Genomic DNA, 12,215 nt, shown 5'->3' with positions numbered 1-12,215 from the left:
ATGATTTGTATTGGGAGGGGGATTATTTGTGCTGGGAGTGGAAGAGAGGATTTGTGCTGGGGGGACAAAGATTTGCTCTGGGAGGGGTGAGCATTTTGTTTTTGTAGGAGAGAGTGAGAATTTTTGTTGAAAGGGTAAAGTGTGTGTGGGGGGGAGGGTGCACTGTATTGTACATTACATACTTCTCACCAAAGTGTTTATTCTCTCAACAGTTACTGATTGCTAATCAGTCCCTGACTATTATAAAGGAAGTTCTTCTGTAAGGTAGGCTCAGACAAAGTGTTAGCTCGCTGTCTATTTTCAGTGTCAAAAAACATATAATGGAAGCAATTTTTTTGTGATTATATTGCAGTTTAAATGTATCAAAGCATATTTTATGGGTACAAGAAAGCCTGGGTTTTGTTTACCGATGCCCCTTAAGCCACTCTCACTGTTAACTACTTGGCCACACACATTTTTTTGCTGTGGCACGCATAGCGCACTACAGGTTGCTGCCTCCCTAAACTGTCCTTCATTCTCAAGTTTAAACGTTGGGAGGTATGTGTGCCATGAAAACTAGCAGAGGAATCAATGTTAATAATCAGATACCAACAGTCCTTTCACTTTCATTTTCTGCATTATATAAGCAGAACTCCACTCTTCTTGGGCAGTTGATGTGTTTGAGAGTATAAAGATAAGACGGAGGAGATCCCTGTAGATCAGCTATGGATAGTGATAGTATGAGAGAATATATCCAGAATTTCAGCCTTGATAAATGTAAACTTGGTAATCAGGGCTACAACCGGGTCCTCCTGCAGCTATTTGGTTTTGCAGGTCATGGAAAATCCTGCTTCATCAACTCCTGTAAGTACGTTATAGATGACAGTCAATACAAGATCTACGCAGAGACTGCTTCAGGTGGGAGCAGTCAAGGGGGAAAGACAATGAAAAGAAGTTCATATAAGCTCACCAAAACCATCATGCTGGTCGATAACCGGGGATGCGCCAAAATGAATAAGGATGAGACCGGAGAGATATACGCTCAGCTTGGTAAGTACAGGAGATGTCACTCTATTCTTTGCAACATATGTACTTTAATCTTTGATAACAAGTTTCAGATTATTGTGGTCAGTTCACTATTTATATTAACCACTTGCTTACTGGGCACTTAAACCCCCCTCCTGCCCAGACCAATTTTCAGCTTTCAGCGCTGTCGCACTTTGAATGACAATTGCGCGGCCATACAACACTGTACCCAAATGAAATTTGTATCATTTTTTTCCCACAAATAGAGCTTTCGTTTGGTGGTATTTGATCACCTCTGGGTTTTTTATTTTTTTGCGCTATAAATGAAAAAAGACCGAAAATTTTGAAAAAAAACGCATTTTACTTAGTTTATGTGATAAAATTTTGCAAATTATAAATTTTTCTTCAGAAATTTTGGCCACAATTTATGCTGCTACATATCTTTGGTAAAAAATAACCCAAATTAGTGGATATTATTTGGTCTGTGTGAAAGTTAGAAAGTCTACAAGCTATGGTGCAAATCATAAAAAATTGATCACACCTGATGTACTGGTGGCCTATCTCATTTCTTGCGACCTGAACAAGCCAGGAAAGTACAAATACCCCCCAAATGACCCCTTTTTTGAAAGTAGACATTCCTAGGTATTTAGTAAGATGCATTGTGAGGTTTTTGATGTTGTCATTTTTTTTCCACAATTCTTTGCAAAATGAAGATTTTTTTTTTTCCACAAAATTGTCATTGTAATAGGTTATTTCTCTCACATGGCATGTGTATACCACAAATGACTCCCCAAAATACATTCTGCTATTCCTCCTGAGTACGGCAATACCAAATGTGTGAGACTTTTACACAGCCTGGCCACATACAGAGGTCCAATATTGAAATAGCAACATCAGGCGTTCTAGGAGCATTAATTACACATCTCATTTCTCAACCACCTATTACAATTTTGAAGGCCCTGGAGCACCAGGACAATGGAAACGCCCACAAAGTGACCCCATTTTGGAAAGCTAACACCCCAACGTATAATCTATGAGGCATAATGAGTCTTTTGAACGGTTCATTTTTTTCCAAAAGTTTTTGGAAAATGTGGAAAAAAATGAAAACGCATTTTTTTACGCAAAGTTGTGCATTTTAAGATATTTCCAACACATAGCATGTACATAGCAAAAATGACACCCCAAAATACATTCTGCTACTCCTCCTGAGTATGGCAATACCAAATGTGTGAGACTTTTACATCGCCTGGCCACATACAGAGGCCCAATATTGAAATAGCACCATTAGGCGTTCTAGGAGCATAAATTACACATCTCATTTCTCAAGCACCTATTACACTTTTGAAGGCCCTGGACACCAGGACAATGGAAACGCCCACAAAGTGACCCCATTTTGGAAAGCTAACACCCCAACGTATAATCTATGAGGCATAATGAGTCTTTTGAATGGTTCATTTTATTCCAAAAGTTTTTGGAAAATGTGGAAAAAAAAATTAAAACACATTTTTTTTTACGCAAAGTTGTACATTTATAAGATATTTTCAACACATAGCATGTACATAGCAACAATGACACCCCAAAATACATTCTGCTACTGCTCCTGAGTACGGTGATACCACATGTGTGAGACTTTTACACAGCCTGGCCACATACAGAGGCCCAACATGCAAGGAACACCATCAGGTGTTCTAGGGACACAAAGCATTCACATACCAAGAATTACACCCCAAAATACATTATGCTGAGCAAAGAGTAAACAAAAGATTACCTGTGGTTGTAGTAGCGCAGTTGTACACAGGAGGATAGCATTGGTCCAGCCAGCAGGCAGGGACTTGGTCAGCAAAAGCAAATGCAATTTTCCAGGCAACAGGCAGGAATACTGTCCATAGTCAGTACAGGCAGCAGGCAGGGATACTGTCCATATATAGTCCAGGGTCAGTGCAGGCAGAGATTGTCAGCAGTGCCAATATATTGGTCCTGGTAGTAGGCAGGTCCATGTGGTGTGGTCAGTTCATGCGACAGGCAGAGGCATGATGGCATGGGTCCTACAGGCAGCAGGCTGAAGTAGGGCCTCGTTCAGGACAGAAAGGGGACAGGGGTAGAGGCTTCTCCCACCCAAATCTCTTTGAAGCCTCTGAGTCTCCAGACCCTAATCTAGGAATGAGAAAACAAATGAAATTGTTTTCTTCATCCAGAAAAACAATTCTGGAGCCCCTCACATATGTAAGACCCCTGTGTTTTGAATCCCACTAGTCCACTGGCAGGGTACAAGATCAGTCCAAGAGGCAGGCAAGAGGCATGGTCAAACAGTCCAGGGTCGGTTCCAGATCAGGCAGAGGTATGTACAGAATCGGTAGGCAGAAGCGTGGTCGAATAACAGTCCAAGGTCAGTTCCAGATCAGGCAGAGATATAAACAGAATCGGTAGGCAGAAGCATGGTCGAATAACAAGCCAGGGTCAGTTACAGAGCAAGCAGAGGCATAAGGGGTGTGAAGGTGTGTGAAGGCAGGAAGTGAGGGTTATGTTTACCATACTTCACTAATAATTTAGTGAAGTATGGTAACGGCGGAAACAGTCAACTATGCAGAGGCCTGGTTGGGAAGGACATTGGGGACAATGATAAGTGGTGTCTCTTCTCACCCCTCGTTTGGAGCACACCCGGCATTTTTTTTGACGTTTTTGGCCTGTTGGTTGTTGGGATTTCATCGGCAAAGTGGCGTTCAGAGAGTGGACTAATTACATCGGATCTAATGTTTTCTGGTGGGCCGTTCGGGTATATAAGGGCAGTGGTGATTTCCTCCTGGTAGCCAAGGAAGGGTTTGGGTCTGTCGGTGGAGCTGCGATAAATTACATAGGTGTTGTAAATGGCCAAATTAAATAAATAAATTGAAACTTTTTTATACCACTGGTATGTTCTTCTGGTGGAAAGATAGGGCTCGAGCATCTGGTCGTTGAAGTCGACCCCCCCATATACATGTTGTATTCATAGATACACGTCGGATTTTGAATAGGGCCATTCCTCCTGGTGATCTCAACAAATGTGTTGTTGTGGATTGAAGAAAGCATGTAGACGTCCCTTCTGTCCCTCCACTTCACAGCCAGAATTTCCTCATTCCGTAAGCTCGCCGCCTCTTCTTAACTTTTTGTTGATGAGGCTTTGAGGAAAGCCCTTCTGATTCGTCCTTACGGTGCCACATGCTGGAGTCTTCTTTCTATGGAGGTTTCGGAACAGGGGCAAACTAGAATAAAAATTGTCCACATACAGATGGTAGCCTTTCTCCAGGAGTGGGTTTATGAGTTCCCAAACAACTTTCCCACTCGATCCGATATATTCTGGGCAATTAGGGGGATGTAGCTGGGTGTCCTTCCCTTCGTATATGATGAAGGCATAGTTATACCCTGTAGCACGATGGCACAATTTGTACATCTTCACCCTATAGCGGGCCCTTTTGGTGGGAATAAATTGTTTTAATCCCAGCCTGCCAGAAAATTTGATAAGGGACTCATCCACACATATGTGTTGGCCTGGGGTAAACAACTGGGGGAAGATTTCTGAAAAATAATTTATTAGGGGCCGAATTTTAAAAAGCTTGTCAAAATTTGGGTGATTTCGGGGAGGGCACAGGGTATTGTCGTTATAGTGAAGGAATCTCATAATCATAAGATATCTGGTCCAGGGCATTATTGAGGAAAAGATGGGCATGTGGTAGATGGGGAGGGTAGACCAATACGAACGTATTTCATTTTTTCTGTTTAGTCCCATACAGAACGTGAGGCCCAAAAAAATTTTAAACTCCTCCACTGTTAGGGCTCTCCACTTGTAGGGACGGGCATAATAGGACGTTGGGTTACTTGCAATAAATTGTTGGGCATATAGGTTGCACTGGGCAACAATAGATGCAAGCATGTCCTCAGTAAAAATAAGGTGGAAAAAGTCTATCGGGGAAAAATTTTCTGTGTCCACCTGGACTCCTGGCTGGGCAGTGAAAGGGGGAACGTTAGCTTCTCCTGAATTAGGTGGCAGCCACAAGGGGTTTTGAAGGGAATAGGGAAGGCTGGCATGGGACCTAATCCTTTGGGACTGAGGTGACACCCCACTGGTACGTGGCCTTTGCCGAGCTACTGCGGTGCTGGTGGATGGCACTGCGGTGCTGGTGGATGGCACTGCCTCCTCAAAAGTACGCCTTCATCTGGCGGGCGGACTCTCATCCTCCTCCTCTGAGGCTGTCAGTGTACCACTGGTTAGGACAGGCTCGTAGTCCACGTCAGACTCAGAATCGGAAAATGAGGAGGAATCCGAAGTGGAGAGCTCCCCGTTGCTCTCGTCGCCCGCAAGAATACTGTACGCCTCCTCAGCTGAATATAATCTTCTAGCCATTGTTGGTGATGACAGTAGGCACTGATGAGAAGTGACACTGATGATAGCTGGCACCCTTATGTGGCACTGATGACACGTGACACTGATGACACTGATACGTGGCACTGGTGACACTGATAACAGATGACAGGTGGTACTGACAGATGGTATTGACAGGTTGCACTGACAGGTAGCACTGACAGGTGGAACTGATGGCAGATGGAACTGATGGCAGGTGGAACTGATGGCAGATGGCACTGGCAGATGGCAGATGGGACTGGCAGAGGCACTGGCAGATGGCACTGTCAGATGGCACTGTCAGATGGCACTGTCAGATGGGACTGACAGATGGCACTGACAGATGGCACTGATATTATGTGTGTTGGCACAGTATATTTGTTTTTTTTTTACTCACAGTAACTAGCTTTAGACACAGTTCGCTTTCCCTCCTCACACGCTGTCATCTCTCATTGGCAGAGCGATCGCGCTGAAAACGGCCGCTATGATTGGCCGTTTTCAGCGATCTGTGACTGGCTGTGTCCAAGGGACACGGCCAGCACAAAACTTCCCCGATGCGCGCCCGCAGGAGCGTGCAATGCGGAAGTAAACAGGAGGATGTCCAGGGACGGCCTCCCGGCAGATAGCGTTCGCGCTGCAGCCGTCTTTTGGCTATAGCGCAGGCACGAAGTGGTTAAGAAAGGGAAAAAAATGCAGCATTGCCTATGTAGCGGTACCCCCGTGAGGGCTGCTGATTGACTCTATATCCCACTGGCTACCCCGACTCTGCAGATCCTCTCTTACCTCTGACACCTTGGGTTCCATTCTGTAATAGGATGTTATCAATGAGAAACTCACACAATGTCACTGAACCACTCAGAAAGTTTACTAGAGTGAATATTAAACACAATGAACAATGCGATTAAAACATAAACAATAGATTACAGTTGATAACAATCAGTATAGATGTGGAAACTGTGGTTTCAATAATCACCCTAGGGAGTATATGTAGACAGGGGTACAATGGGAGAAGTGCTCAATATACTCCAAAACCTATATTAACCACTTGCCGACCGCCTAACGTTGATATACATCAGCAGAATGGCACGAGCAGGCAAAATCACGTACCTGTACGTGATCTGCCTCCCGCGGGCGGGGGGTCCGATCAGACCCCCCCCTGTGCCCGAGGCGGTCGGCATTTGTCCCCCGGGGATCGGAGGTGAGGGGGAGGCCATCCATTCATGGCCCCCCCCTCACGATCGCTCCCAGCCAATGGGATCATTCCTCTGCTGCTGTATGGTAAACATACTCCCCGCACAATTCATACTCCCCTGCACAATTCCCCGCAATATTGCACAATTCCCCGCAATACTCTGCAATACTCTGCAATACCCCGCAATACTCTTCAATACCCCGCAATACTCTGCAATACCCCGCAATACCCCGCAATACTCTGCAATACCCCGCAATTCCCCCGCAATACCCCGCAATACTCTGCAATACCCCGCAATACTCTGCAATACCCTGTGATTCTCTGCAATACCCCGCAATACTCTGCAATACCCCGCAATACACTGCAATACCCCGCAATACTCTGCAATACTCCGCAATACCCCGCAATACTCCACAATTCCCCGCAATACTCTGCAATACCCCAAAATACTCCGCAATACCTCACAATACTCCACAATACCCCGCAATGCTCTCAATACCCAGCCATACTCTGCAATACTCTGTGATACCCAGCCATACTCGCCGATACCCTGCAATACCCTGCTCAGCCATACTCTGCCATACTCTGCCATGCTCAGCCATACTCGGCTATACTCGGCATCTGTATGTGGCCAGGCTGTGGAAGTCTCACACATGTGGTATCGCCGTACTCAGGAGGAGTAGGAGAATCTCTATTTTGGGGTGTCATTTTTGGTATGTACATGCTATGTGTTAGAAATATTGTATAAATGGACAACTTTGTTTTAAAAAAATATGTATTCTAACCACTTCCCGCCCGCCCGCCGTCATATGACATCCTTGATTTTGTGGGGGGATATCTGAATGATGCCTGCAGCTACAGGCATCATTCAGATATCAGCTTTTTCAGCCGGTGATTCCCTACACCATAATGCCCCGTACACACGGTCGGATTTTCCGATGGAAAATATCCGATCGGAGCGTGTTGTCGGAAATTCCGACCGTGTGTGGGCTCCATCGGACATTTTCCATCGGATTTTCCGACACACAAAGTTGGAGAGCAGGAGATAAAATTTTCCGACAACAAAATCCGTTGTCGGAAATTCCGATCGTGTGTACACAAATCCGACGGACAAATTGCCACGCATGCTCAGAATAAATAAAGAGATGAAAGCTATTGGCCACTGCCCCATTTATAGTCCCGACGTACATGTTTTACGTCACCGCGTTTAAAACGATCGGATTTTCCGACAACTTTGTGTGACCGTGTGTATGCAAGACAAGTTTGAGCCAACATCCGTCGGAAAAAATCCTAGGATTTTGTTGTCGGAATGTCCGAACAAAGTCCGACCGTGTGTACGCCCTATAAGAATGATCATAGTGGCTGTTCCACTGCTTGATTGTTCTTACGGAAAGCAAGAGTGGACGTCCCCCCCCTTCCTGCCGCCCTCCGGTGCTTCTACCGACTCACTGCTACGATCGAAGCCAGGATCCTTTTTTTTTTTAATTTCAGGCTTCCCAGCCTAGGAGGTGAGATGTGAGGTCTTATTTACCCCATATCTCACTGTAAAGAGGGCCTGTCATGCCACATTCCTATTACAAGGGATGTTTACATTCCTTGTAATAGGAATAAAAGTAGTCAAAATTTTTTTTTTTTGGAAAAAAGTGTCAAACTAAAATAAATAAAGTAAAATGAACAATAAAAAAAAAAAAATAAAGCGCCCCTGTCTGTGTGCTCGCATGCAGAAGCGAATGCATACGTAAGTCCTGCCCACATATGAAAATGGTGTTCAAACCACACATGTGAGGTATCGCTGCGAACGTTAGAGCGAGAGCAATAATTTTGGCCCAAGATCTCCTCGTAACTCAAAACATGTAACCAGTAAAAAATGTTAAAGTGTCGCCTATGGGGATTTTTAAGTAGCAAAGTTTGGCGCCATTCCACGAGCGTGTGCAATTTTGAAGGGTGGCATGTTAGGTATCTATTTACTCAGCGTAACTTTGTCTTTCACATTATGTAAAAACATTGGGCTAACTTTGCCGTTTTGTTTTTTTTTCCATAAAAAACGCGTTTGAAAAATTGCTGCGCAAATAAAGTTGCAACAACCGCCGTTGTATTCTCTAGGGTCTTTGCTAAAAAACATATATAATGTTTTGGGGTTATATGTAATTTTCTAGAAAATAGATGATGATTTTTACATGTAGGAGAGAAATGTCAGAATTGACCTGGGTGCTCCAGAACGCCAGAAGGTGCTCCCTGCATGTTGGGCCTCTGTATGTGGCCACGCTGTGTAAAAGTCTCACACATGTGGTATTGCCATACTCAGGAGCAATAGCAGAATGTGTTTTGGGGTGTAATTTGTTGTATGCATATGCTGTGTGTGAGAAATAACCTGCTAATATGACAATTTTCTGAAAAAAAAAATATTGATTTTGCAAAGAATTGTGGGAAAAAATAACAACTTCAAAAAAACTCACCATGCATCTTTCTAAATACCTTGGAATGTCTTCTTTCCAAAAAGGGGTCATTTGGGGGTATTTTTACTTTTCTGGCATGCTAGGGTCTCAAGAAATTAGATAGGCCGTCAGTACTTGTGTGATCAATTTTCAGTTATTGGCCCCATAGCTTTTGGATTCTATAACTTTCACAAAGACCAAATAATATACACCAATTTGTACTTATTTTTACCAAAGATATATAGCAGTATAAATTTTGGCCAAAATTTACGAAGAAAAATTACTAATTTGCTAAATTTTATAACAGAAACAAAGAAAAATTCATTTTTTTTACCAAATTTTCAGTCTTTTTTCTTTTATAGCGCAAAAAATAAAAAAACCCAACGGTGATTAAATACCACCAAAAGAAAGCTCTATTTGTGTGAAAAAAGGACAAAAAATTCATATGAGTACAGTGTTGTATGACTGAGTAATTGTCATTCAAAATGTGAGAGCACCGAAAGCTGAAAATTGGTCTGGTTAGGAAGGAGGTTTAAGTGCCCAGTGGTCAAGTGGTTAATGTATTGTCGGGTCCTGGCAATATAGATGAAAATCATTGAGAAAAACAACATGGGTTCCCCCCCTAGGCCATTACCAGGCCCTTTGGGTCTGTTATGGATATTAAGGGGAACCCCGCACCCAAATTTAAAAATAAAATGGCGTGGGGGGCCCTCAGGCACTATATACTCTGAACAGAAGTATATATACTATACGGCCTGCCCTATATACTCTGCAGAAAATTGGGCCTTAGGCGTTGGTGGTACCAGAACACTGTAAGCCCTCACAGTTACTCTTGGTGAGGAACGGGCCCTGCTGTGAAATACTATATCAAAAATTGTAATTATTTGCCCCTGTTAAACAGAGGCAGAAAAATTGGGCCTTTTGTGGTGGTGATGCCACAACACTGTAAGCCTTCACAGTTACTCTTGGACGCAGGAATTGGCCCTGCTGTGAAATATTAGATTAAGAATTGTAATTACATGCCCCCAGGGGCAGAAAAATTGGGCCTCAGGCAGTGGTGGTGGTGCCCTCAACCAAAAATATTGTTGGAAGCTAGCATCATCAAGATTGAGGAGGAATGGGATAGTCACTCAGCATAGGCAGTCTTCAAGGGATCCCACATCCATAGAAAAATTAATCAGTTACATCAGCATTAGGTGCTTGATAGCTGCTACTGATCCAAGATTGATTCATTTTTATGAATGTGAGCCCATCAACGGAGTCTTTGGACAGGTGCACTCTATGATCCATTACAAACCCTCCAGCAGCACTGAATGTGCGTTCAGAAAGAACGCTGGATGCAGGACAGGCCAGTAGCTCAATTGCATATTGAGCAAGTTCTGGCCAGTGGTCCATCCTCAAGACCCAGTAACCCAGTGGATGGTCTGTTGGAAAGGTCTCCAAGTCTGCTCTTGCCCCTAGATATCCCTGCACCATGTAATGCAGACGCTGATGATGGTTGCTTGAACCGATCAGACCTTGACGCTGAGGACTGAAAATTTGTCTAAAGGCATCGGTCAGCCGCCACCTTCTCCACCGCTCTTCCTCTGAGTGAACGAAGCCTCAGCAACACGTTGTCCAGCACCAGGAAATTGTAACCTCTCAGGGTCTGGAAACGCATTGCACAAACCTTTCTTCAAGGCCTCCTGAAGATGTTTCATCCTCTTCTCCCTCTGCGAAGGCAGGATGAGTTCTGCAACCTTACCCTTGTAACGTGGATCAAGAAGGGTTGCCAGCCAGTAATGATCCCTCTCCTTGATACCACTAATCCTAGGGTCCTTTTGCAAGCTTTGCAAAATCAGGGAGGCCATGCAGCATAAGTTTGCAGAGGCATTCAATTCTGAGTCTTCTGGGTCACTAAGGATCACATGATCCATAACAACCTCCTTCCAGCCACGTACAATTCCTTGGGTTTCTGGGGACTGAAAACCATCCGTTGAAGACTGCTGCTGAGTGTTATCCTCCATGTCCACGCTGACACAATCCTCCTCCTCCTCCTCTTCTTCCTGTGTGTTTGGCGGGCCCGCAGGAATACTATCTGGATAAAGGGGGTCTTGAGAGGTAAGGAAGTCCTCCTCTTCCTCCCGCTGCCTCAAGTGCCCTGTCCATTATTCCACAAAGTGTGTGCTCCAACAGGAAGACAAGAGGGACAGTATCACTGATGCATGCATTCTCGCTGCTCACCATTCTTGTGGCCTCCTCAAATGGTGACAGGACAGTCCATGCATCCTTGATCAGTAGGCACTGGCGTAGCGAAAAAAAGCCAAGCTCCCCTGACCCTGTCCTGGTGCCATACTCACACAGGTACTCATAGATGGCCATCTGCTGCGAGTGCAGCCGCTGCAGCATTGCCAACGTTGAGTTCCACCTGGTGGGCATGTCGAAAAAATGAGGTGATTGGTGGGCAGGTTGCATTCCCTTTGAATGTCAGCCAGCCGAGCACTGGCATTGTATGACCGAAGGAAATGACCACAGACTTTTCTGGACTGCCTCAGGGAGATCTTGTAAGCCTGGATACCTGCTCAAGAACCGCTGCACCACCAAATTCAGGACTTGACTCATGGGACATGGGTCAAGTGTCCCTGTCGGAGGGCGGAGAGAAGGTTGGTGCCATTGTCGCAGACAACCATTCTGGCTGAAGCTGGCGTGTAGGGATGGGCTGAACACCCCCCTGTTCGGTTCGCAGCAGAACATGCGAATAGGCGAAAAATATGTTCGAACACGCGAACACCGTTAAAGTCTATGGGACACGAAAGTGAAAAATCAAAAGTGCTAATTTTAAGGGTTAATATGCAAGTTATTGTCATAAAAAGAGTTTGGGGACCCGGGTCCTGCCCCAGGGGACATGTATCAATGCAAAAAAAAGTTTTAAAAACGGCCATTTTATTCGGGAGCAGTGATTTTTAATAATGCTTAAAGTGAAACAATAAAAGTGAAATATTCCTTTAAATTTCATACCTGGGGGGTGTCTATAGTATGCCTGTAAAGTGGCGCATGTTTCCAGTGTTTAGAACAGTCCAGAGCAAAATGACATTTCTAAAGGAAAAAAAAAGTAATTTAAAACAAGTAATAGCGCTAGCGCCGGCTATTAAGGAATTGTCGGTTCTCTGCAATCCCCACAAAAGTCATTGAAAAAAACTGCCTGGGGTTCCCCCACAGTGCATTACCA

General features: G+C 44.5%; 1 protein-coding gene across 1 annotated transcript in view; it reads left to right on the top strand.

Annotated features, from left to right (window-relative positions):
- Window positions 1-570: 570 nt before the first annotated feature.
- The window catches only part of LOC141147531 (uncharacterized), a 128,709-nt gene continuing 117,064 nt past the window's right edge, over window positions 571-12,215 (top strand). Inside the window, exon 1 of the mRNA XM_073634765.1 lies at window positions 571-1,029. Within this exon, the coding sequence (XP_073490866.1) occupies window positions 705-1,029 (325 nt within the window). The 5' untranslated portion in view covers window positions 571-704. The remainder of the gene's footprint in view (window positions 1,030-12,215) is intronic.

This window comes from Aquarana catesbeiana, linkage group LG06, assembly GCF_042186555.1.
Source record: "Aquarana catesbeiana isolate 2022-GZ linkage group LG06, ASM4218655v1, whole genome shotgun sequence".
Taxonomy (NCBI): domain Eukaryota; kingdom Metazoa; phylum Chordata; class Amphibia; order Anura; family Ranidae; genus Aquarana; species Aquarana catesbeiana.
The sequence above is the reverse complement of the archived record's forward strand: the minus strand, read 5'-3'. Positions and strand labels throughout refer to the sequence as shown.